Source organism: Dermacentor variabilis, chromosome 6, assembly GCF_050947875.1.
Source record: "Dermacentor variabilis isolate Ectoservices chromosome 6, ASM5094787v1, whole genome shotgun sequence".
Classification (NCBI taxonomy): Eukaryota; Metazoa; Arthropoda; class Arachnida; order Ixodida; family Ixodidae; genus Dermacentor; species Dermacentor variabilis.
The window spans coordinates 117,480,482-117,505,091 of record NC_134573.1 but is presented as its reverse complement, the minus strand read 5'-3'; the positions used below and the strand labels follow the sequence as shown (position 1 = coordinate 117,505,091).

The 24,610-nt window shown below is 45.1% G+C and overlaps 1 protein-coding gene across 2 annotated transcripts in view; it reads right to left on the bottom strand.

The window, feature by feature from the left end:
• Positions 1 to 7,444: 7,444 nt before the first annotated feature.
• Positions 7,445 to 24,610, bottom strand: part of LOC142585094 (uncharacterized) — a 52,165-nt gene continuing 34,999 nt past the window's right edge. Inside the window, exons 9-13 of one of the 2 annotated variants that reach the window (XM_075695605.1) lie at positions 23,413 to 23,532; positions 21,419 to 21,586; positions 18,698 to 18,793; positions 13,970 to 14,114; positions 7,445 to 7,772 (exon numbers count right to left, since the gene is read on the bottom strand). In XM_075695605.1, the coding sequence (XP_075551720.1) occupies positions 7,726 to 7,772; positions 13,970 to 14,114; positions 18,698 to 18,793; positions 21,419 to 21,586; positions 23,413 to 23,532 (576 nt within the window). In that variant the 3' untranslated portion in view covers positions 7,445 to 7,725. The remainder of the gene's footprint in view (positions 7,773 to 13,969; positions 14,115 to 18,697; positions 18,794 to 21,418; positions 21,587 to 23,412; positions 23,533 to 24,610) is intronic. The other variant, XM_075695606.1, reaches the window with a different exon arrangement.

The following is a 24,610-nucleotide window of genomic DNA, read 5'->3' as shown; positions in this document are numbered from 1 at the left end:
CCTTTGTACCTTGCTCGTACTGGTGCTGCGATGGGTTCTGACGAGCCATTCGCATCAGTTTCTTAGTTTTGAGTGTGCGATCTGCATAAGTCATTGAGGCGGGCCGTTGGATCATAAATGGCGTCATTTCTCTAACGCATAAGCTTAGCACGTGGTCTTCACGTGCGTCTGTAGAGCGCTACGATGCTCAGGACCACTTGACGAACCAGCTTCGCGCAATTGCGTTGTCAGTTCTCACCTTTGCTCAGATGCACCACGATTTTCATATGCATAATGAGCACTACACGTATTGAGATTTCCGATTGTTAGTGCCAGCTTAGACAACTCCTCGTGCTGGTTTGACCGCCTCCTTGGCCAAGTTGACAGGTCTGTCAGATATTCGGCACGATTGACGAGTGTACCTTACTGAGATACATTCTACAAACTATCTGTATTTAAAGATTCATATTCTCAAGCTTGGCAACAATAGTCTTGCCACTTGTAAACAGCGCGTTACACTATGATATAGCAAAAGTTTGAATTCCTCATAGTTTACTTCATTGTGCTGAATTCTGACAGGCACTTGCACATATTTGTGCAGCAAGCCAAGGGCTAGCCGATTTTAGAACCTTGACATGTTCGCAAATTTTAACGGTAATGCTGTCAAGATACCTAAAAGTATTTGTTTGAAGTGCAGTAAGGGGCAGCATAGCAGCATAGGTGATATTCATATGGCTTCACAATTTAGGATGAAATACACCTTGCTTTTATATGAATCAATATGCCATTTGCCCGTTCTCGCCTAGGCTTTATTGGGCCTCACGGAAAACATGTTTCATACACACAGGACGGCCATAACTTGCGCTCACACAGACTTATTTGCATAGATACTTATTAACATTTGTGTCAAAATTGGGCACTGCATGCAAGTCAGGCCCACTTCTACTCAAGTAAGCTTAGGTTCAAACGTAGTCACCACTTAACAGTTACTGCCGAGTCACACTTGCACAAACCTCAGATTTGCAAGGAGGAAGCCTCTCTGCTGTATCATGCAAGACCAAGGTCTGCTCATATGCTAGCACACATACTTTTAAGATGCTTTGCTAATCTTTTTTGAACATGGTAAATAAACCTGTCGGGAACATCTGAGCATAATTTATTCCTGTACTCGTGTCAAGGGAGCCTTTTGTGTAATTTAAAGACTGCCTGCTTTTACCTTCAACATTATGAAAAATCCCCGGCACTTTTTATGTAATCCACACACGATGGCCATTGGCCAGATTTTCCTGTGCATCCCAAATTAACATTGCCTAGAAGTCTTGCAACTGACAGCGCAGTGGTGACACCTGGCGATGTAGAACAGTACCTCTGCATCAACACTAGCCTATGTGATTGGAGGGTCCTGCCACATAATCTTGGAAGTCCAGCCAATGTCGAAGCTCAGTGCAGTGATGGGCATAGCTTGACACATTCTGAAAAAACTAGGTGAGGTCTACAACGTCATGACAGTGTTAGTGCTCGATTGCTGATAACTATTCATACAAAGTGCATTTAAAAAAAGTTGAAACTTCAGCAATTCCTTTGGTGCTGAACTCGTTTATTGCAACAGCAGCTTGCTCTCACAGTGGACACCATTCTCAACAACTTCTTTGCAATGCATGTATCCTCCTATTCATCAACATAACTGAAGGACTGACACAGCAAACCCCAGTTCAATCTAACTGCTCTTCCACTCAAGTTATTGGAAAATATTTTGTGGGGAAATGACCTTTGAAACCAACAGCTGCAGTTTTCCTGAAAGGTGTTGCAGGACCCCTTCATAGAAAGAGGCACAAGATATTGTATGCTTTGATTGTTGTCAAGCAACTGTACGGAAACGGAAAACGCTTTTCGGAATCTTAAAGATGGGGGGGACTTCCATGCACGAGCATGCAACACTTTATTTCCTGAAAAAGATATCTAGTTTTCACGGAAAGATCACACCTACTCCTTTTTTCTCACTGTCAACAGCAGTTTCGAGCTGGGATTTACGCTAGTCGTGTTCATTCATGCATTTGTTCATCACGATCCCAGTGCAAACATTACAAAAAAAAAAGAAAGAAGAGACCTTACCTCTCGTCGAACAAGCCTGTCAAAAAAATTAAATTATGGGGTTTTACTTGCCCAAGCCACAATCTGATTACGAGGCACGCCGTAGTGGGGGACTCCGGAAATACGGACCGGGTTCTTTAATGTGCACCTAAATCTAAGCACACAGGCATTTTCACATTTCGCCTCCATCAAAATGTGGCCGCTGTGGTCCGGATCTCGCGACCTTATGCGTAGCAGCCCAACACCATAGCCACGAAGCAACCACGGTGGGTCGAACCAGCCTGTTCATGTTCAGCATGCCAACTGTTCCACCTTGGCTGTATTGTGCAAACTAACTTTAATTACTTGCACTGGGTGCTGACAAACAGCGATGGCTTTTTATTGCTCATGCCTTGTGCACAGTACCACAGTGCCCGACTGTGCAAAACGTTGATCGTTGATTGTGCTTATGACACTGGTGCATGTGCACTGAACGCTATTTTTAGTGCTCCCAAAGCAAATAAATGCTTAAAAATGTGCGCTAGGCATAGTGCTGAACTGATTAAAAGCAATCTTGCTACTGGGCACGTCCTGTGTGCCCTGCTTGCTTGTGCATGGCACTGCGGGCAGTGCGTCTTCTGCTACGGGGGAGCCTCTCAGCATAGTCCAGAAGTTTCCAAGAGTTCTTCTGGTCCTACTGTAGTTCTTTCAGTGTTCGCCCTGAATAACAGGGGGTTCTTTCCAAGATCATGCGGGATTTTCTAAATGTATCCAGAATTCAGGGGCCATGACTTTTGCTTTACAAGAATATGACTTGAGCATTTCAGGTGACAATACGAGCCTAGACTACAGCCATTGGGAGTGTAGGATTGCCAGGCCAAACTTGCCTGCAGCTACTCTACTGCCACCGTCATCACATTTCAGATTCTCTGGAGCTTGCCGAGACGGAAACACTCGACCTCACCGAGGGTCAACGGGCCTCTTCGATTTGTCATGCCAGAGTGTCCAGGACTGCCCGAGACGCTGCATATGCAATGCTCATTGGCTGGAAGCACCACCTCGGGCAGTCTGGGACTGTCGGGGACAAATGATCGAAGAGGTCCTATGGCGTATCAATTCAAGCTCGCAAGACTTGTCTCAGCGATTCAACTCACTAAGTTTGCTGACCAACAGGCAGTTGTGTATGCAAAGCCTTCTCTTCGAAATCCTAGAATCACTGTTTCATACATGCCAAGCAATGCCACAAAGGAAAGCTAGAGAGACTCCTCTCATAGCTCGCATTCATGATAAAAAATAGTGTGTCGCATATAAAGGACATAAGTGTGTGTTATGTAAGCTTATAAATGCTTCTATATCACAAAATATGATGTAATTATTACACAGACGGCTCCACAGATGTGAAACTATTTACCACTGAACGAGCAGAGTGACACGTTCCTGCGGCAAGTGGCCACACCGTACTGCTTGTGCTCATGACAAAAGCATAGTATGTAGCACAAACATTCTTAAATAATATGCAATTTCATGCAACCTTAATTCCACAAGTTATAACAGATGTAGTAGTTATTCTGCAGAAAAGTGTTGCAGATCAAAAATAACTGCAAGAACGCACCAAGAGAGACTTCTATGATCACACTAGCATCAATTCCGCAGCCTTGCCTGCCAAGTATGAATAAGGAGTGTAATACTAGAGCAACAGACTGTATACATTGACTTGGCGGCTGTTCTCACCAGCTTGTCTTGCAGATGTCCTGCTTTGAAGCATTTTGTTTGCTTTTATTCTAACTCTTAAATATTTTTTACTGTTGGCCATAGCAAGAACTCTGCATAACTTTGTGGCATTGCTATATGCCTGTAGAGATAGTCCTTGTAACGCATAAATCAGGACCTTTTCTGTCGCAGTACAGTCAAACCCAAATATAACGAACTCGGATAGAGCAAAATATGCTATTGAACACTCGAAGTTCTCCTATCATTATGCACGTAAAATGTATTTTTTTTTTTATAATGAACCAGACATTGGATGTATCGAACTTTGAGTGCGTGTGATCTGTCACAAAAGAGCCGCAAACGCGCTCCTCCGCCGGCTCCGAGTAGTCTCCATGAAGCCGCACTGCCCAGCCGCGCCTTCAGCCAGCCTTGCTTTGTAGCACCCCTATTCAGCAGCTGCCTACCACATGAACAACTATGCGCTAGCAGCTGTGGACCTATCACGTCTTAGAAAAGCTTCGGGCATCGGGTGATGGGAGAAGGCAGCCTACAAACTTTTCCGCATCCTCCATGCTTCCTTTGTTTGCATTTGCGAATCGTGCTGCTGTAACTGATCTCACAGCTTTGGCAGTGCATACATTTCTGTGTGCTTGCATACCACCACTCCATCCTGCAATATGATGACAAAGTGGCAAGCCTTGCCACTTTCCGACAAAGTTTCCAACAACATCACGTATAACGAATTTGGTGCTTAAGTTTGTTATAAGCGGGTTCGGTTATATTAGACTACTCCATATATCGAACTAATAGCATTCAATCACGCTGTTTGTTATAAAACTGGGTTTGACTTATGCCATATTTACTTGTGCAAGGCTTGTAGCCCCAACTTTGTAGCTCTAAATTTGTGAAGAAAGCCTCACTTGCTTGAACACGTGCATGTGAGCCGGTTAAGTTCACCAGTGGCAGAACACTCAGTAATGTGTATATAATCTGTGTAGCAATTGCAGTGTTTCAGAATGTAGCCAACATTGTGCATTGTTTCGCACATGTTATACATCAAAACAGCTGCGAGTGCTGCACCTAGTAGACAAATCATCACACAAGCTTTCTAACAACATGTACTTATACCTATCAACGACAGCCATTCTAAGTACTTTCAGAGGGCCCCTAAACCACTCTAAGCTCCCCATTAGTGTTCTTTGCTCTTCACTGTATATTTCTCTAGGAGACACGTGCACGTGGACACTCAGTCAGCACGGAACATCATGTAGGCGCTTTTTTTTTTTTTTTTTTGAAGGCAGCATCCTCTTCCTATTAGTGTGACTCCACATTTTTGCAACTACACCTTTTGTGAAGCTTGCACCACCTGTACGACTTCTGCAGAAGGCATGTAGCAATAGCTCTTTGCAGACTTCAAGCTGGCTTACCCTAACGCCTGCTATCACTTGGGCATGAAGTCTACCATCTAAAGACAGTGTCTAATGGCTGAAGTGTTCAGCTCATGTCTCTACAGCAGATGCACATAATCTACTTGAGACATGCTTTGGGAACAAGCACTGTCCATGTAAAGGTACTCTGGCAATCAGGTTACAAAAATGACAGCTATGGCTAAGGGGCAAGATATTGTTATGAAGAGAAAGCCCAATGCACAAACATACTATATACAACTATTTACATGGGGAAAAGTTAGTGGTAAACGTGCAGGCTGGTACAAAGGTCACAGCTCCGGCAGACAGTTCTACCACTTCCTCTTCGTTTCTCTCTTGCGCGCACGGTCTTGTCCAAATGCACTATAACGAAACCCCCAGGGACTGGAACGCCGCCCTAGTGCATGTTAGAATGATAGCAAACTAGATGAAAAGTATGGTTTTAAATGGCACACGTGGATGACATCAGTTTGTAGCTGGGATGAGGGCGACATGTCTTCAACAAGGGCAATTTAGTAATTTAAGTCACTCAATCGTCACAATACCCGGTAGGGCCCAGTATATTGTGATATCAGTTTTTCAGACAGGCCAACATTGCGACTTGGAGTCCACAGAAGAATGAGATTTCTGGGAGAGAACTGAATATTCTGGTAGCGACTGTCGTAGCGAGTCTTTTGTGATGTCTGAGCCACTGAAAGTCGATCATAGGCAATCTGGTGAGCCATACGAGCCCGACCAACGGCATCATGGCCATATTCCATGGTGTGACACGACACTGATGGTAGCAGGGTGTCAAAAGGCAGAGCGAGGTGGTGCCCAAACAAGAGGTAGAAAGGCGAGACACCGGTGGTATCACGACACGATGAATCGTACGCAAATTTCACGTAGGGCAAAGTGCTCTCCCAATCGTGGTGGTCTGCTGAAACCTACATAGACAACACCTCTGTAAGGACGTGATTTAGTTGTTCAGTCAGTCTGTTCATTTCCGGGTAATATGTCACGTCACAAGTGTTGGAGCCTTGGCTCCAACACTTGTGCTCTACCCTTGGGGAGAGAACACTGAAATTCATAGCCATATGTACGTCGAACAGGACTTGCTGAGGAATATTTCTTTTGATGGAGCACCATCCGAGTTCAATAGCCACAAAAGCTGCATCACAAATTTTTTATGTGAAATTTACTTATGTTTTTTCACATTCTCCAAAAAAACATTTTTTTTTACGTGAACAACATATGCATCACGATCCTACTCTTAATGGTCATCTTCTTTGAATGGTGACCCTTGTGAAAAGTTGCATTGTCTCCAGCATCAAGTCATGGAGTGCTGGTCAGAAGTACAGACGCTCTAAACCTCTAATCCTGTTCTGGGGTTAAAGATAAAGCCGTACAGGCGCTTTCTGGTATTCGCCTCTCATGTGTCGTATGCAGAACAGTTTAAGTGTCCAGATATATAACTAAAATTTTGGTCTTTATAACATGTGGCTATCCTTTCTCCAAGTGATGGCGATGGAGCAGTTTGCAGATATGTCACTATACAGTTAATTGATAGCGACGTGGCTGTCAGAGAATAAGTACTTGATAACCTAGCACCAAGCAAAGAAACATTTTCTCAAAGCAGAAATGTTACAGAAGTTATATCAATACGCAAGATGCCCTGATATTTAGTTCATAGGCATGTAACTTTTTATCTGACAATTGAAAACAGCAGGCAAAGTCTGTAAGTCAAAACATTTGACACTTTAACCAGCCACCGTGATCGTAGTCATCATCATAATCACCATCACTGGGACCCCAAGGCAAATTTAGCACTGGGCCCCAAAATTTCTTAAATCTGACAGTGTACTTGCTTTGAGCAAGTTTACAGACAAGTTCCTGAAGCAGACGAAATTATCAGCAATAGCCGAGTGGCTGAAAAGCCACTGTGACCCAAAAGCAATATGTTACTTATCAGGCATTGTTGCTCCAAGTTTACTGCTGCTCGTGTACCGAGTATTAAGGTAAATCCTCGTTAATAGAGTGGGTGTGTATTCCTCAAAAAGATGCGTGAATGGGGCAAGTTTTAAAAACAAAATGTGTGCTATCAATCTTTACCCTTACCTGCAGTGTCACATTCGCGGGATCTTGTGAATGTTAATGTTCACAGGTTGGGAGGTATGGAAATATAAAGCTAGCATAGCATTAGAAATACTCGTAACAGTTTATAAATAGAAGTTCTATCTGGCACCTAGGCACACATTCAATATGACATTCCACAATCAGACAACAGTACAGCATTTCTTCTGAACGCCTGTATCACAGGCACACGTTTAATTTCTTTTCCAGAAATCCTTGTGCGCTGTTGTTTACTAACCATTCAGTACGCGATACTTAAATAATGTAAGTGGCTGAAGGTATGCTGCCACATTTTTTATACTCAATCCCTGACTGCAGCGCTTTGTGTCTATGTCTTTTCTGATAGCTAAAACGAATAGAAAAAAAAAAAAAACTGGAAGTAAGGCCTGTGTGAGCTTTGTACTTCTATGATTCCCAACTAAACGAGTTATCCTTCTGTTGACTCATTCACAGCCGTTGTAGAACCAGAGTTTTCTGGAAAGAGAGACAGAGAGGCGAAAGATAAGAACTTGTCAAGTTTAATAATGCAATGCATACAATCCCATTCATTGATAGCTAAGCATGTGTTTCTAGAGCTGCTTTTATGCACATGTTCAGTTACCACAATACTTTGCACTTGACATCTTTGGCCAATACAATCTGTTCCAATAACAATAAAAAAATGCAGGTAACCAGTCGCAGTGCCTGTTTGGAACAGTATTCCTGAACTCTTGTTTTTTGGGGGGATCGTGATCACTTTTGCCAATTTCGCATAACTCGGCACCGGACGATGCGGAAGTGTACACGACCAACAGCATTCTTCATACAGTGCCTAACGTACTGTCTTGGTATAATGCCAGGAACGCTCTCGCTGTAGATGCTGATGCGTCAGGTGCCAAGTCAAATGGAATCTCCCTAATGTGATTACAAAATCAAATCTGACTGAGAACGGTGCCCCCCCCTGCTTTGGCCATTATATCCCATGCACAGACTGGTTTGCCGACGTGAAATAAGATGGCACTTATGCCGCAATCAGCCATTTCTTGCCTCAAGACCCACCTCGGTGCTTCAGCAGCCGTTCGTCCTGAATGCGGCATCAGCTTTATGACAAGCGGGGAATACAAAAACTCTCCTATACTTAGATTAAGGTGCACGTTAAAGAACACCAGATGGCTGAAATCAATCTGGAAGCACCCATTATGGTGTGTATCATAGTTCCTGTGTTTCTTTTTTGGGAGGGGGAAGAGGGGATGAGGGGGATGTTAAATTCCAAAATTTATTTGATGCAATTTTCGGTCTCAACAGTGCGCTGTGGTATTTTCACATGAATCTTTGTACTAAAAGGCGAGGAGCTTGCAGTACTTTGCGGTGATAATGACGAAGCGTTGAAAAGAGATTGAAGACTACTGACCACGCTGAATGACCCTTTGCTAACTTAGCTTGAGCATGGCTTCTGTATTGTTAGATTATTTCTTTTTTGTCTTTGCACCATAACTCCAGAATGAAATATTGAACTAGCATTTACATGAAACCGAAGTTTTGTTACAGCAGACCATTCTTGATACTATTTTTTATCATGGGCAAAGCTCCAGAGAAAATATGGTGACCAGACAGCTCAGCAAAGTTTGCGAGCACTCGGTCATACTCAAATATTTTTTTGGTGTATCAACTAACGTCAACTTACACTCTCTCAAATTCACTTAGGCTCGCATTTACGCTCTCTCAATTGCTCACATATTAAAAATGAGTGCAATCATTAGTAGGTATACTGACCGATGGGTAGTTTACAATGGTTACGCAGGAATGTTTGAAGCTAAATGTTTTGCCGCGAGCCACAACGTAAGGTTGTGATGAGCAATATTCGTCTTTTCTACAAAAACTTCAGAGCACCCGTGTTATGGGCCCAGACTAACGCAAAAACAAATTCACCACAACAGGGCAGATTTATGCAGCGGAATGCCAGCTAACGAGAAGAAAACCAGAAAAAAGAGTGAGGAAAGCACAGACAAAGGAATGACAGAGGAATGTGAACGGTCTTCTTCATGGTCTTTTTCTGGTTTCCTTACCATTTGCTGGTATTCCATAATGAAATATCATGCACCAACTCTCCCAACAAGCTACTTTAATGAGCAGGGCGGACTCAAGCTATAAGATAAAAAATAGGTAGCAAAAACTGCAACAAATAACTTCATCGAACCAAAAATATCACAAGCTGGGGGCTGCAAATTATTCTGCAAATAAAGAAGCAAAAGAGCACCAGACAGTGATACTGATTAAATTTAGGGGCAGCAAGTACAGTACAGTAGAAGCTGCTTATATTGAACTCCGAGGGAATCGGAAATTTATATTAGTCAAACAGAGTACGAATTAAGGAAAGCCCCTTTTAATATAGTGCCTGATCAATTGTTTGGTACAGCACGCAAAACTAAAACCGACACTGGGTTGCACTGAAAACGTTTTTTCTTTCTTCCATCAGCGCACAATGACATGTGCGGGAAGAAGCCCACATTCCATATAATGTCCAAATGCGATAAGACAGCCCCTCACGTGCCGCTTGCTGTGGGCGTGAGGGAATATCTGCGAAGGTGCACTGAGAAGGATGGTGGCCTAATGCGTGCTGTCCTCCCGCGTGCCCAATGTTGGACGTGACGTGATCAAACATGCACTAGGAGGGACGATGGGAGGGTTCAGTAACGTGATCAGCATGCCATGCTGGGGATTCCTTCCTGCTCCTTTTGCGCCAGCACCACTCTGCTTGCTCCAATTCGGTCTCAGCTTTTCGCACCCCTCTTTCCTCGTCAGTTTTGAGGCACGCAATACTACAGTAACCAACAACGCATCGAACCTTTGCCTTTGGCTCTGGTTTGCCCGAAAGGTAGTCCATGATAGTCAGAAACTTTGTTCGAAATAACCATTCGAATTCATGGGAGGTTTCCTTTATTAACATAAATAGTACTTTGCCGGGACCAACAGAGCTATTATTGGGATTTCACTGCAAACATTTCAAACACGTGCACCATATTCAAGGGCATTCCAAAGATGCTATAAAAGATGCCCCTGTTGATGGACTTCAGTCTTCAGCACAAGTTAGTGTGTTTGTGTCGCTCTCCGTCACGAAGCTTGTACAGGTGTTCGGTTTGTAACAATGTAATTGAACTGCTTTGTTCATTGTTATGTCGTGAACTTATCCTCTGTCTGGCTCCCTCGAAAGCAGCACGTTTGGGCAGCAAGGCGCCCGGTGCAGAAGAAGGCTGTTGCAATTGGGTTGGGAGCTGGATGTAGACGTAGAGGAAGATATGAGCGTTGTCGCTATTCATGAAATCATTTTCAAAAGTGAAAATGACTGAACAGCGATCAAATACTTTGGAAGGATGATTCTGGGAGTGGGACTCGTGAAGGAAGAAAGTCACAAGGAAATAGAAACCCCGGAAAAAGAGACTGAAGAAGTCGGACAGGACTTGCACTGCAAGGAACAAGAGCATGAAGACTGCAAACATGTGAAACAAAAAGAGTACGAAGTCGCGAGTGCAGCTCTGTCAAACACTTCTGAGCTCGCTGAAATGGCTGTATGTTAGGAATGGATGGCTACAAGTGACACAAACAAATCAGGAGTTCAGTGGGCTAAGATCGAAAGTGCCCACGCGTTGAAGCCAGTCAACCTCGTTGCAAAGGCAGTACTTGAAACGACAGTTTCAAGTGGTAAACATGAGTCAGACGTACAGTGCGTGGAGCTTGTGAGAGCCTCCGCATTAGAGCCTTAATGACATCGCTGTGAAAGCAGTACGAGTGAGTACCAATGCAGATGATGCATGAGAGGCACAGCAACCCGAGATCAGTAGCACCTCTGTGATAGAGCACAATGTAGATAGTAGTTCATACCATGAGATGGAGCCACATAGCCTCGGAACCGCGAAGGCGTGTAACAGTCGTAACCTTGATGTTGTGCTACAGAAGAAAACACTAAAGAGGGCGCCCGAAAAGAAACGGGTAGATGAGTCGACAGAGTTGGTCACTGCACCCTTGTCAGAAAGCCTAAATAGGCTAGAGATCAGTAGTTCCGCCATATTGGCCAAGGAAAACGTGCATTTTAGCCTACAAATCATCCAATGTGACATAACCTGCAGTGTTGCACCGAAAAATGCAAGCTTTCAAGAGAAAGGTGGAGCGAAAGCATGGAGACGGCAACGAATTGGAGTTAGATCAGCTGATTGCGCCTCAGGCCTTTCGTCAGGATATGCTCCGCTTGTTGCAGAGCCCTTGTTCCGAGCAGCCAGGTGCTAGAGACACTAGTTGTTGCACGATTTAGAGGAATCTGTGGACACATGTGAGACATGTCAATGTGTAGACAAGCCAGCGAACCAAACGTAAGCATCAGTAAAGTTAGCACGCATCCCTATAGAGCGCTTTTAGTGGCTCGTAGACGACCCAGTCATAGTGAAGGGTACGCATCACATAGCAGAAAGTTTGCATGATGCACATGAATCACCAGCTGAGGCAAGGGCCAAGGCTAAGCACAGAGCCAATATATGTTACGAATGTACAGCAGGAATGTGTCACTTTGAGTGAGGCGATTCGGTGCTAGGTCACCTATGCCATGCAGGCTTGTCATTCAAAGCTGCAAGGCACTGGATGGCACACGGAAACATTATTTTCTGTAACGAGAAAAATAAGTGGGCTTTTAATGCCCTTGTGAGAGTAAACACAACCGATCCCGTACTCAGATCACAGAATTATTCTGAGTACGCAGGTCAGGGAGATGCTACTGCATGAGGCAAAGCCGTTGTGATGTGCCAGGTAGGAGGCATAGAGGAGGAGCACCCTGGTCTCTTTGCGAATCATAAAGGGACCATGGCATCGCGAACAGGCCCACTGCATCACCGAGATAGAGAGCCCCATTTGCAGACTGCTACCACCTAAATTGTTATGCAACCTTGCAAGTTCCGGTTGCATTATTGAATTATTGAGATGGGTCACTGCCCTCAACATTCTGCAAGAGCAGCAAACTTTGTTCTCCAAAACCGACCATCTCCTTTGCTGGAGCCTTGCCTTGTAGAAAAATTAGTATTTAGAAATTAAAAAGAAGTGTTTTACAATGAGACTAATTCATGAGTGAGATTTTAGTGCTGCTGCTTTATCTTGGTAGATTAGTGGCGACATTTAAATGGGGAAGTAAGTCTACTGGAACTTAGGGGGAATATGTCTTATGCTTGCCATCCGAGTGGTTGCGTTTTCGGTGTGGTTCTGAATGATGCCTGCCGTGAACCTGAGACTGGATACAGCTTGACTTCCCAAGGAATTGAGTGGTGTTCTCGACACGGAATGAAACACCTATCGGAAGAAGTTCGCCGACTGTCTACTGGACACAAGCTGTGGGACAACTGCCTGCCGCTCTGCCCCAGGTCCATTTGGACAGCGGATGCAGCCCCTGCCCATCGGTATCTCTTTCTCCCTGGTAGGCAATCTATTACGACTGCCCTGTACGATGAACAAATTGTGTCACGCCATGAAAGCCACGGTAAAAGCCCGGACATTTCAAATACATATGCTGAGCCACCCGCAACTGTTGAAAAATGCCTAGGAGGCCGCAACCATGAAAGCCCGGGCATTAGCCTTTGAACGCGCATTCTTGCCTTCTTCCCCAGGGCACTCACGATGCTCTCATGTCTGCGTTGGCTTGCCAGTGCTGTCTCCTTTCATGAGCAAGACAGTTAAGCTTCGTGTGCACATTCGCTCCTTCTCCTCCTTAGTGCAGAATACGGCGGCAGTGTCTGTGTGTGCAGGCCTTTACATCTGCTATTGCCAGTGGCGGTCCGAACGCCATAAGATCCTATTACGCCCTGTGCACAGTATGCTTTGGGTGCGAGTGAAAGTTTGCAACAGTGTAGAAGGATGATGGCTTGACGAGCACCGCCTCCCTGCACAAGTAAGAGGAAAGGTGGTGGTAGAGGGGGGAGGAAGTGACCTTGAGGTAATGCAATCAAGCATGTGCGAGGGGCGCGGGGAGAAAGTAGGGGTAGCTCTCCTTTTCTAGCGTGGCCGTGGAGTTGAGCCCACGCTCAGCCCTCACTCCCTTCTTGGGATGTAATTTGCCATGTGTGCAAAGAATAGGCATTCCGAGATGGTGTTGCATCCTGTGCGCTATCTCCCTGCGCGTCAAAGGGAGAGGTACACGAAGCATTTGCTCCCCGCTGCTGACACTTTTCATGATGGTGGTGTTTCAGTGCGGGTGAACCACGGTGGCGAGGTGAACGTGGTAGCGCAACTGGCTTTGCTTCATACCACCAATGCGAAGACATAGTCAATGTGGCATGAAACAGTGTCTGTCATCACAGACTCAAATTCAACAATATGATTTTTTTTTTCTTATCAAAATTAGCCTTTTCTGATTGCCGGATAATTCAGAAAATATTGTGGCCCCTTGTAAGAAAAATCTATCGGCGACTGTACTTATTTGCATAAAAGGTTGAATTTCGATGTAACAAGATTTCATTATAACGAAGCAAATTGCCAATTTTACTGACTTTCTTATATCGAGGTTTAACTGTACTTAGAGTACATGCTAATGTTCCACCACAGTGCTGCATAGTCCTCCACCAGTCATTGAGCACAGAAGTGATAGCGTTTTGATTCTGGCAAACATTACATTGTGCACACTCACTGAACTTCCTGGACCACTGAAAACTAGAACATACCTGTTGCACCGTCGATGCAAGGTCCCCCAAGACCCTTGACCTTCAGGCTGAGCTCGTTCCTTTCTAGCTGAAGTGCACGGCAGAGCTTCTCCAATGTGATGACCCGCTGTTGAGCAGCCACCAGTTCCTTGTCTCTGCCGTGCTTCTGTTCATGAAAATGAAAGGTGCACATATAATGAGAGACAGCTCTCTGTCTATGTTTTCATTGCCACAAGCTCAATGTAATTCTGCACCTAATGCCTTGCCACGAAGTACCGTATTTACTCGCATAATGATCGCACTCGTGCAATGATAACACTCCTGAATTTTGTCGTCAAAATTCTATTTTTTAAATTTACTGTGTAAAAAAAAAATTAAATTATGGGGTTTTACGTGCCAAAACCACTTTCTGATTATGAGGCACGCCGTAGTGGAGGGCTCCGGAAATTTCGACCACCTGGGGTTCTTTAACGTGCACCTAAATCTAAGCACACGGTTGTTTTCGCATTTCGCCCCCATCGAAATGCGGCTGCCGTGGCCGGAATTCGATCCCGCGACCTCGTGCTCAGCAGCCCAACACCATAGCCACTGAGCAACCACGGCGGTAAATTTACTGTGTAATGATTGCACCCCGAACTTGCCGCAGCGATATGTTGTGTGCCAAGCCTAGCTAATAATAATCGCACTTAACATCTGTCGAATGCTATGCAAACGACTCTTCAAGACAAACCAAGCGGTCTGCACGCACCATTCTTAAGTAGATGCCCCATTTCATTACTTTCATCACTTTCTGCACTTCCATGACAAAAAGAGGTACAACCAAACTTGCTTTTATTATGTGTAGGCTTTATAATGGTTGTGGTCAACAACAACAAAAAAGGCGCCTTTCAATTCTTATCTGCACTCTTGGGCAAGCAACAAATAGCGAGTGACAACGATAGTGGCCACGTTTACGCTGATACGTTAGCAGTGTACCTTATTAATACGCTGACGCTCGTAATAATGCTAAGATATTCGCTCATCCTTAGCGGAAATGTGCCGTATTAGGATAGTAGTAAAGACAAATGCCGCAGTTTCCGCAGCATGCTGGCCATGTGTTTCTATGTCACGGGCAGCTAAGCGTGCCCATCTGTTTATGTTCCCTCAAAGTGGATATGGCTATGTTATTGCCGCAAACTTTCCGATATTATTCATTACTGATACGGAAGGAATATTTCAATGCATGTAATGTACTTACGAGATGAAAAAAAAAATTGTGCTCGGCGCGCTTGGCTTGCTCCGTCGGCCACCATTTTTGTTTTGGTGTCCCGCACTACACACAGTGGCAGCCACCTATTTGTTGACCTGTTATCATCCCGCAGCAAACACGGGATGAAAAAAAAAATTTTTCTTCTTCTCGCAGGAAATTTACTCTGCGTAATAATCGCACCCCTGAATTTGCGTCAATTTCTTTGACAAAAAAGTGTGATCATTATGCGAGTAAATACGGTACATACTAGTTTGTACAGGTGTCCCATAAGGCATCACAGGTATATAGGCACTAGAAAGAAATCACCGCCTATAGTTTGTTAATTGAAATATGTGCCATAATGTAATTAATGAGAAACTTAACAATAAGGTATATTTTGCTAATTAGCCAATTATGCATTTAGTTTCCTCAGACAAATAATGTCTGCCACTTCCGACAAATCCAGCTGAAGGACTACAATTAATGGCATCTACCACAGGCGATCTTTAAAGGCAAAGCTTTCTTTCCCTCTTTCTTAGAGTTTCCCACTACTGCTGCTGCTGTCTTGCACAAAGCAAACCCTGGCCACGTCGGGACGTGGTTGAGACGTGGCCATGTCACAAAAAACATGAAAGGCATGCGCTGTTAGTGTAGTGTTTCATGACATTTGTTCATGAGCTGTCATTCTCAAAAATTCCGAGGAACACCTTTGTAAAGAATGTAAGACAAGGTATGAGTCACGTGGAGGGCCTGTCTAGTTGTGGTTCAGAATTATTTCTGCAGATTTTCTGTGACACTGGGCCCTTGACGCTATCACGGTAATACATGACAGGAGGGTGGCACAAAGGAAAGATGACCTGAGAAGCTCATGTCACCATTTACGTTACATCACATGTGTACAATGCCCCCTGGACGCTGTCATCAGGCGTGATCCCTCAGAAATGCAGTGCAGAAGCTGCCACACTTGTCTCCGTGCTCATCCACAACGGTGACGACAGTAGAGGAAAGAGGTGGAGAAAATGTCAGAGAGGAAATAGAGAGGGCAGTTCTGTGAGTTACAATGCTACAACCCAGAACGGCGCTGAAGCGCGCACTCAGTGCAGAGGAGACGGAGGCTCACAAAAGCATCGAGCGGAGCAAGAACAACAAACATGAGCCAGGCAGGCAAGGTAACATTTCAAATCACGTCACGACTGTTGTATGCCCTCAACATCACCGACAAAAAACATCAATGAATGCAAACAGCAGACAAAGCTTCGCTTACACTGATTCCCACAGTGCGTGGGATCTGCGCATTTTTTAAATCCTGCATCGTCTTAAAGAACAATGCGAGGACACCTAAGCACTTCTTATGAGTTGTGAATGCAAAAGCATTAATGTCCAATTGAACGCTGCTGAGCGATCCTTCGAGTTTTCTGCTCGAAGTAATGTACCATAGCAGTACGTGCTGCCCGAGCCAGCAAGCAGCAGCAGCATGCGGCGCAAACGTCGCATGCCACCGATGTCCTGCGCGACAAGAGACTGAGGAAGCAGCAGTGGCCACCAAGGCCGGCAGGTGCATGCAGCAGCTAAGCCCAGTGGGGGTGAGAGAGGGGTACGGACCACGTGCCAGCTTCTGCGAGCGAGGGTGACGTGGCGTCGCGGCGATGCCCTCTACCCTCACGCAACACCTGGTGTGGCAGGAGGTGTTCCCTTTCACCCGCTCTGCTACATCAGGGCGCACTCGTGACGTGGCACTGCAGCTAATGGGAATTTCCGTGCCGTTTCGCTGCTCCAGACGACAGACACTGGCTTTTTCACTCAATGGGCCCCATTTGAAGCTTTCTCATAAAAAAGAAATCCCCATATTTATAGCTTCATTATGTGCATGCCATCTTCTCCGAATAAACTTTAGTTGTGAGTTAGCACTTAATCTGTGTCTTCCTTCTTTTGTCACTTGTTAAACCTGCAAACACTAAGCAACTAGTGCAGCAATAGATTCTTTTAAGTTGGTTATGGTGTAAGACATAGACACGTAAACTATGTTGCTTTCTTTATTCCTGGATGTCTTCAAGTTAGCTATATTGATGCAAGACAGCCATTGCGATGGCACACTCACAGACCACCGTATGCAGACATGTTTCACAGAATGAAGCATCAACCTGGCTGATCTATTCTAATGCACAGTGCATGACAGCTGGGGCCAAATGTGAATGGGACAAAACAGCTTAACCCTTTATGGTCTGAATTTTGTCACTAAAATGAGAAATTCATATTTTGTTCATCCGAATGGAAAAACACTGCAAAAAATAAATAAGGAAACAACTTCTCAGTGCAGTTTCTCCCCGATACTTTGCAAAAAAAAAAAAACGAGTTTGGGAACTTGCCTTATAATGATTTGTCAAAAAACAACTCCAGTGGCTCAGTGCTTATTTTATACTTAAAGCTTATTTTATACCAAAATAATTTTTTTAGTGAACGAAGTTCACGAAACAAACCAACAATTACTTCGGGCTGCAAACGGAGGCCGATATTGTACTGTTGTCACTCATTTGAGAGTACAAAAGTTCCCATTTACTGTGCAAAGGCACGTTTATAGTCCCCACATTTTCAGTGTTGATCACTCACAGCTAGTCGCACTACGTCGCTTGTGCTTCATCAGCCGAAATGCCGTCTCCTTTAGACGCGTGCTGTACCTGAGTGCTGCTCTCTTCGAAGCATGCGCATAACGATCCCTAACCCGCACGCCGCTTTGAACGGCTGTCTATGACCGTTGACGAAGCGGCGTGGGCACCTTTTTCTTGTCTGCACCATGCCTTCGCAGGACCGCACTGGCCGCGTCCGGTTAGGCTGGCTGCACCAGTGCTTCGAACTACATACGTTGTTGTTCTCACAAACGTGACGTACCGTATGCGCACGCTCACGCTACGTCGGGCTGTACACGTGCCTTAACCTAGCGATTTTTTGTTACTTTCATTATTTAGAATTTTGTATAATTCGAATTTTCGTAGCATCCCCGCAGAATTCAAATTAACGAGCTTTTACTGTAATAACTCAGAACCAACTCGCCTAAAGCCACACCTTACTGAATCAAGCATTTTACTACTGACTGAATGAACACACAGTTTACTTTGATATTTTTAACACTAATATTACCACCCAGGACCCTCTAGATATGGGTATTAAAATTGTGTGTGTGTTGGTGGGTTTTCAAAGGGTTCACTGAATTAAGCTCAAATAACAGGACAAAAAGACTGTGTAGCAGTCAGTTTCTCAGCAAGAGTGACTGACAAGAATAGGTCAGCATGCTCGCTCTCGTCTACACTGACTTGTACTCACTTCGCACTCAATTTACGGGCTTGAAATAGAAATTGACTGACGAGGGGTGGGAGTGGACGTGAGCATGGACAGGAACATAAGCGTCAATTACGGTGGGGGGCAGGGGTGTTCTCGCTCCCCACCGCCCCCTTCCCCAAACTTGTCCACAAGAAGGGGGGAGAGGGGGTTGTGAAGAGATGAATGATTGCGGACTGTAGGCTCACTTCTGCTGTGATGTCTGCAAGGGCTTTATTGCTGGCTTCCCAGCGAGACTTCCACTGCACTGTTTCCTTCTCCAGCTTCTTGATCTTCTTCGACATCTGCAAAGTAGGAAGGGAAAAACATCTGAGCACTTTACATAGCTATCACATAGCACAGAAATCTCCAGAAGATTGTGCTGTAGCACTCACCGACCATAACACCTAGAGATATAAAAGTGGCTGTTCTAAGCAAACAGAATATCCGGAAGCCTTACAATGTGAAGTCACAATGTCAGCTGCCAAGCAGAACCAAGAACGGCATGTAAGAATGTGGCTGTCTTCTTTTTGCTACATGCTAATGGGCACTTCAAGAAGCACCAAAAAATGTGAGAAACTTAACAATGTCAGCAATAATTAATGATAGAGTTTTAATACCTCAAATGTGCACAGCTTGTTGTAAGGGAGGGCTCTGGATAATAGTCAACGACCGATTATTTGGACATGCTTGATTATTCAGACAGCACTGCCCCTAGACCCACAGACTTAATATGTAAGGATAACTTAATTTCAGACACTTCACAGAGCATTGTGCAATAATTAAGGCTCCGATTGCATGGCCGTGTGCCAATAAGCCAACGAAACAAGCAGAAATAGCGATATTCTGTTTTGAGACGTCACCGGCATGATCATCTGCTATGTCGCCGGCTCTCCGTGACACCGAAACTAGTGAAACCCAGTTAATCTAGTAGTTGCCAATGAGAATTCGGTGCGTGCACTGACTGTGCTTTCATCTACATGTAGTGACAGCACGACTATGGTTGAGACACGGGCCGCGATATTGCAGCGATGCCTTCCACTCGATTCTATGCCACTCTCATAATTTATCATCCGCTCTTTATGACTGGCCAGTCCCGGTGATAATGCTTGCGGAGCATTACTCTGACCCCTGACAACGTGCAAAAAGCGTCGAAAGGAATAGCATAGAAGGCATCGCTGGAAAATCACGGCCAGGGAATGTCTAGGCCAAGGGCAAGCATATGTGCGTGTGCAAGCAATACACATTGACAATTTGGGTCGTATTCATGAACCATCACTTTCGAAAGATACTTTAATTTTCACTATATTTCAAGTGACTAGCATCGAACGCGTTGACGGGCGGCAACGTTTCCGCACAGGGATAAAATGGCGTGCTTGGCAATGGGCCAAGAATGCTGCCCCTCACAGACACTGGTGCGTCTTGCACTAATCTCACGAAAGATAGCAGGTTTGGCACTGCCAAGGATGCCATCGCTCCCAGACCACGGTGCATCTTGTGCTATAGTCAGGCAAAATTGAAGGTATAGTAAAGCCTCGTTAAACCGTACCCGCTTAACAATAGTTTTGTTTTAAATGTAGTAAAGTCAAATCCCCGACTCAGTGGCCATTGAACATATTGCGTTTTGCATCTGCATAAACCATACCAGCTTATTGCATACATGTCAGTTAACACGTTAGCACAGGCGATTCAGGCCCAGCAGTGGCAAGTGCTGCGCATTACGTCAACCTCACGCGAGTGTTTGCCAAGAAGAGGGGGCTGGCAGAAAAGCTGGCAGCGACGGCCTCAAACTCGCTTGAGTGAGTTTGAGGCCGTCGCCATCGTCGCTGCTAGCCCGCTGCATGTTCTGGCAGCCCCCGTCGAGTCTGAATTATTGGTTGGCGACTGTACGCTGTTTGTATGCTGCTATTGACGCGTACGTCCCATGGTATGCTTTGTTGGCACCCTAAAACACTCTCAGTGCCGGATTTCAGTGCCTCAAACACACTGATGGGCAGCAGCATCTCCGAACAGTGATAAGATAGCATGCTTGGCCTGTTTGTGGTATGCTTGGTGCTTCTTTTGTGCTGAAAACAAAGTGAGCAGCTCTTTTGCATGGCATTGAGCATGAGGGACAACGTGACGCACACTATTTGAGGCATAACACGGGCCCTCTGCATTGAATATACAGAATATTTGAGAAAATTGAATAGTAGATATTCAATCCGCAAATCAAATTATTTGTTTGTTTACCATTCGATTCGGTGATATTCGCGTACCTCACAACCCTAGAAAATATGACACCGATAATGACAAAAGCAACTCTTAGTACGGTCCTCACATTCCTATCTTCATTTTCTATCTCCTACCCAGTTTCATTTTGACGCATACGCTTTCGTGATAGCGCCGCTGTGTCAGGGTCAAAATTTTAAAAAAAGAAAACCTGCTATAACTGTGCCACAGATGTCAGAAACACGAAAGAGTTGTTCTGGTACTATGTAGCGACTATTTGAACAGAGAACTGTCGCAGTAGCGATGTACAAAATCCAGCAGCCACCACTCCGATCGGCGGATCCACGCTCCACGCGACGCAACCATGCCCACAAAGGGGCGCGTTCCGCAGCACGCTAACAAAAACCCAGACTGAGCAAATCCAAGGAGACACGAAAACATGCTTTTAGAAATACACAACAGATGGCCGAACCACCTTGAAGCTTGCCAGCTTCGTGTTGCTGCGCACATGCGACAGGAGAGAGTGCAGAATGTATCAAGTGCGTCAGTAGCACTGAAAGGGTTAACAATACTGTTGGGTCCCGAGTGGTTATTGCTTGTTGTAATTGCATAGACTTGTCACTAAAACTTCTAACATAGGTACTGCCCCTTTCTTTATAAGAATGCAACCACCATGACTGGGAACCAGCTTAGTCACTCAGTGGAAGCAGTAGCATTACTTTTTCCATGTCCTGTTTGAAAGTGCGGAACAGCTGGTTGCTCTGCACCAAGGCCCCCTGGAACTCCTCGTACTTGCTGGCGTGAGACGACAGCTCCTCCCGTAGGTGACACTCTCGTGCTGCCAACTCCTCTTGCTGCCGCTGCGAGTCGCACACCTGCTTCAGCACCTGCACACAGCAAGAGACAAAGGAAGGGCCTTACAGCGCAGAATCTCAAACTGATATGTCTTACTTCTTTTCATCTGGTTCAGTGAAAATGGAAGACAAGACTTCAAACAGCTGATCTGACAGTGATGCGCTTCCAAGCCTTTCCAAAGCCTTTTGGTGGAAGCCAGCTATTTTTCCAAAATGCATAGTTCCCAACTTGTTTATGTTTCTCAATTTAAATGAAGAAAGTCAAAGTATATTCACATTCAATTTGTTCTTGAAAATTTTTATATTTGCGCACTCCTCTATATAGGCTTACATCACCTCCTGGCCCGGGACGTCTCAGTTTACACTATCTCCGCAAATGCCCTGACGTGCAAGACAGCAGTCAGCACTCACAAAGTGGGGAGAAGAGGTAAAGAAAGCCTCATTTTAAGAAATTTGGTGTAGACCCAGGTCTACGCATAGGTGGTTCTTAACAAGGCATGCATTAATCAAGTTTGCTCCATACGTTTATTCACCCTCACTAAGACCAACATATCATTTTTGTTGTGCACAGGGTGTGTTCAGATAAGGACAGACTATGGAGGGTTCCAACTACAGTCAACGTCCGATTTTCTGGACATCCGATTTTTCGGACATGCCTGATAATTTGGACTCCTTCGTGGCACCGTCAAGTACCCTATAGAGCCAATGTATAAAAACGTCTGAAATTTCAGATGCTCAAACCCTTCACAGTCCAATTTTCCTTACTTTTTACCCCTAACCACAGGTCTGAAGCAACATTTATTGCCACCATTTTGATTATTTCGCAGCCTCGAACTCCCGCTCTCACACAGATCGCTAGCCAGAAGAAGCACCGTGGCCACTGTATCGTATCAAAACCTCTAATCAGTGCTCTTGCAAGCCAATCCGTTGGCTGCCGTAGCATGCTGTAGCTATGGCCATAGCCTTTTGTGTTTATCCACATGTTGTTTGGTTAGCTTTGTGATAGGTCCTGTGATCGTGTTATGCTGCTGTGCACTCTCTTCGATGTTTCGTAAGAAGCGTCCTGCTGTTTTGCACTGTGCTTTTCATCGAGTGGATTTTCTACTGACAGCATGGCGTCGACTATGCCTTCATCATCTTTTCCCATGGCTTTAAAGCGCATAAAACCCTATCATAGAGTGACGATGGAAAAGAAAGCCGCGACAATCAAGCAAGTTGAAATTATCCTTCAAGTGACGATGCATTCGGACAACTCTGACACTGAGAATGAAGAGCCAGCGCTTGCCCAGTCTACAAGCTTAGAGTTTATGTGAGCACTGATGATGTTATCAGTGTACAGTGTGATGATATGACCCTGACTGAAATTGAAGTAAGCATCATCGCATTCAACTGGAACACCGTGCAAAAGTGTATAAACGATTTTTTTCGAGCCGCTAGGACAGTAACAGGCAGCATTGAGCCAGCTGAAGACAGTGCTGGCTACAGTGGCGGCACCCGCTGTCGGATTTTAAAAAATGTTTTAATGTTTATTAATGGCTCGTTTTAGAGCCGCAAATAGAGACACAATAACACCTTTGTTATATCCAATATTTGTTATAAGCATATATTCGCTACACAATTATATCTGCGAGAGATATTTTATATTTCAACAGTTTATATCCGTGTTTGTTATATGGAGGTCTGACTGTATTACATAAGGGGCATCACATAAATAACATGATTGCTTAAATTCGTTTGACTGTACTCTGTGGCCAAAAATAAAGGTGACTGATTTCATCTAATTTTCCTTGATGTGTGCGAATGGTGTTTGGGCTTTCTGTGGGGCTAGAATCTGACAAGCTGCGTGACCCATTTCTCACCAGTTGCTTCTCGGAAATGAATGCCTGCCTCTCTGCCTGCAACTGCGCTTGGGCCTTGGCCAGGTGTGTCGTGGCCACCTGCGCCTGCAGCTCCTTCTGCTGAAGAACGGCATCTATGTTCTGCAAGGAAAGGGCAATTCAGTGTTAGAGAGACATGAATTCCTGGAAAGTCAGCTAACACTTACGCTGAGTGTCCCAGCTAACGCATAGAAAGTTAAAGAAACAAAAGCGAAGCCTCTCTGCAGATGACATCAACTGTATGCTGTTAGCGAACTATTAAAGAAGCCCCCAGTATTTAATGCGAGAGCATTACTTGGGTCATTGCGCAACTCCACTATCATCAGAAAGCCGTAGCAGAAAGGCGGTGGCAGGAAAACGGCACACAGATTACCATAATCTCCATATAACTAAAAAAAAAAGGAGTGGCCCAGGTAAGGTTTCGATCCTCTGCCCCACTGCAACCGCTCCGTAGCCGAGTGCACTAACCACCGTACCACCATTGCATTGCACCACTGCTGCAACAGGCGACAGTAATGAATATCTTCGAGGCTGTGCATGTGGTTGGGCTCTGTCTGGCACGTGATTCACTAGATGGAGCCATGATATGAGTGGCGCCACTGCCGTCACTATGGAGTCTTCATTGTTCGAAGTTGAATCGCTTGCGTTAATTTCATCAGGCGAGACAGCAAAGAGGGGCCAGAGGCGCCAAGTTCACTGCCGACGAAGTACGAGACCATTGCAACACAGTGAGACATGCGGAGCGAGCTACTGCAGTGAACCAACATTCATCACCCAAGTCCCCAACAATGCAAAAGGCAGAGCGAGCAGCTGCAGAGTGAGCACGGTGAGCTGCAGCGAGGCAACCTGCACTCCCCAAGTCCCCGACGAGCAGACAAGCGGCGAACACAGCGGCGTAGAGAGCAAGGCGGCAATGGAGGCAGTGAGAAGCAGAGCAGTGGCGACAACAGCAGTGGGAACTCTGCAAAGTCAGGATCGCCAAGCACGCAGCAGCAACGAAGCAATGCATGCTTGCGTGCCCCGGAGCAGCCATCGTACCTGCCGAAGCTCAACAATATTTCTGAAAGGTTAGCGGAGTCCTGTGTCCCACTTATGCAGATCCGCAGATTGCTATATCACACCAAAAGTCAATTGGGAATGAAAGAGCCAGTAGTGAACGTTCCATTGAATGTTGACAAAA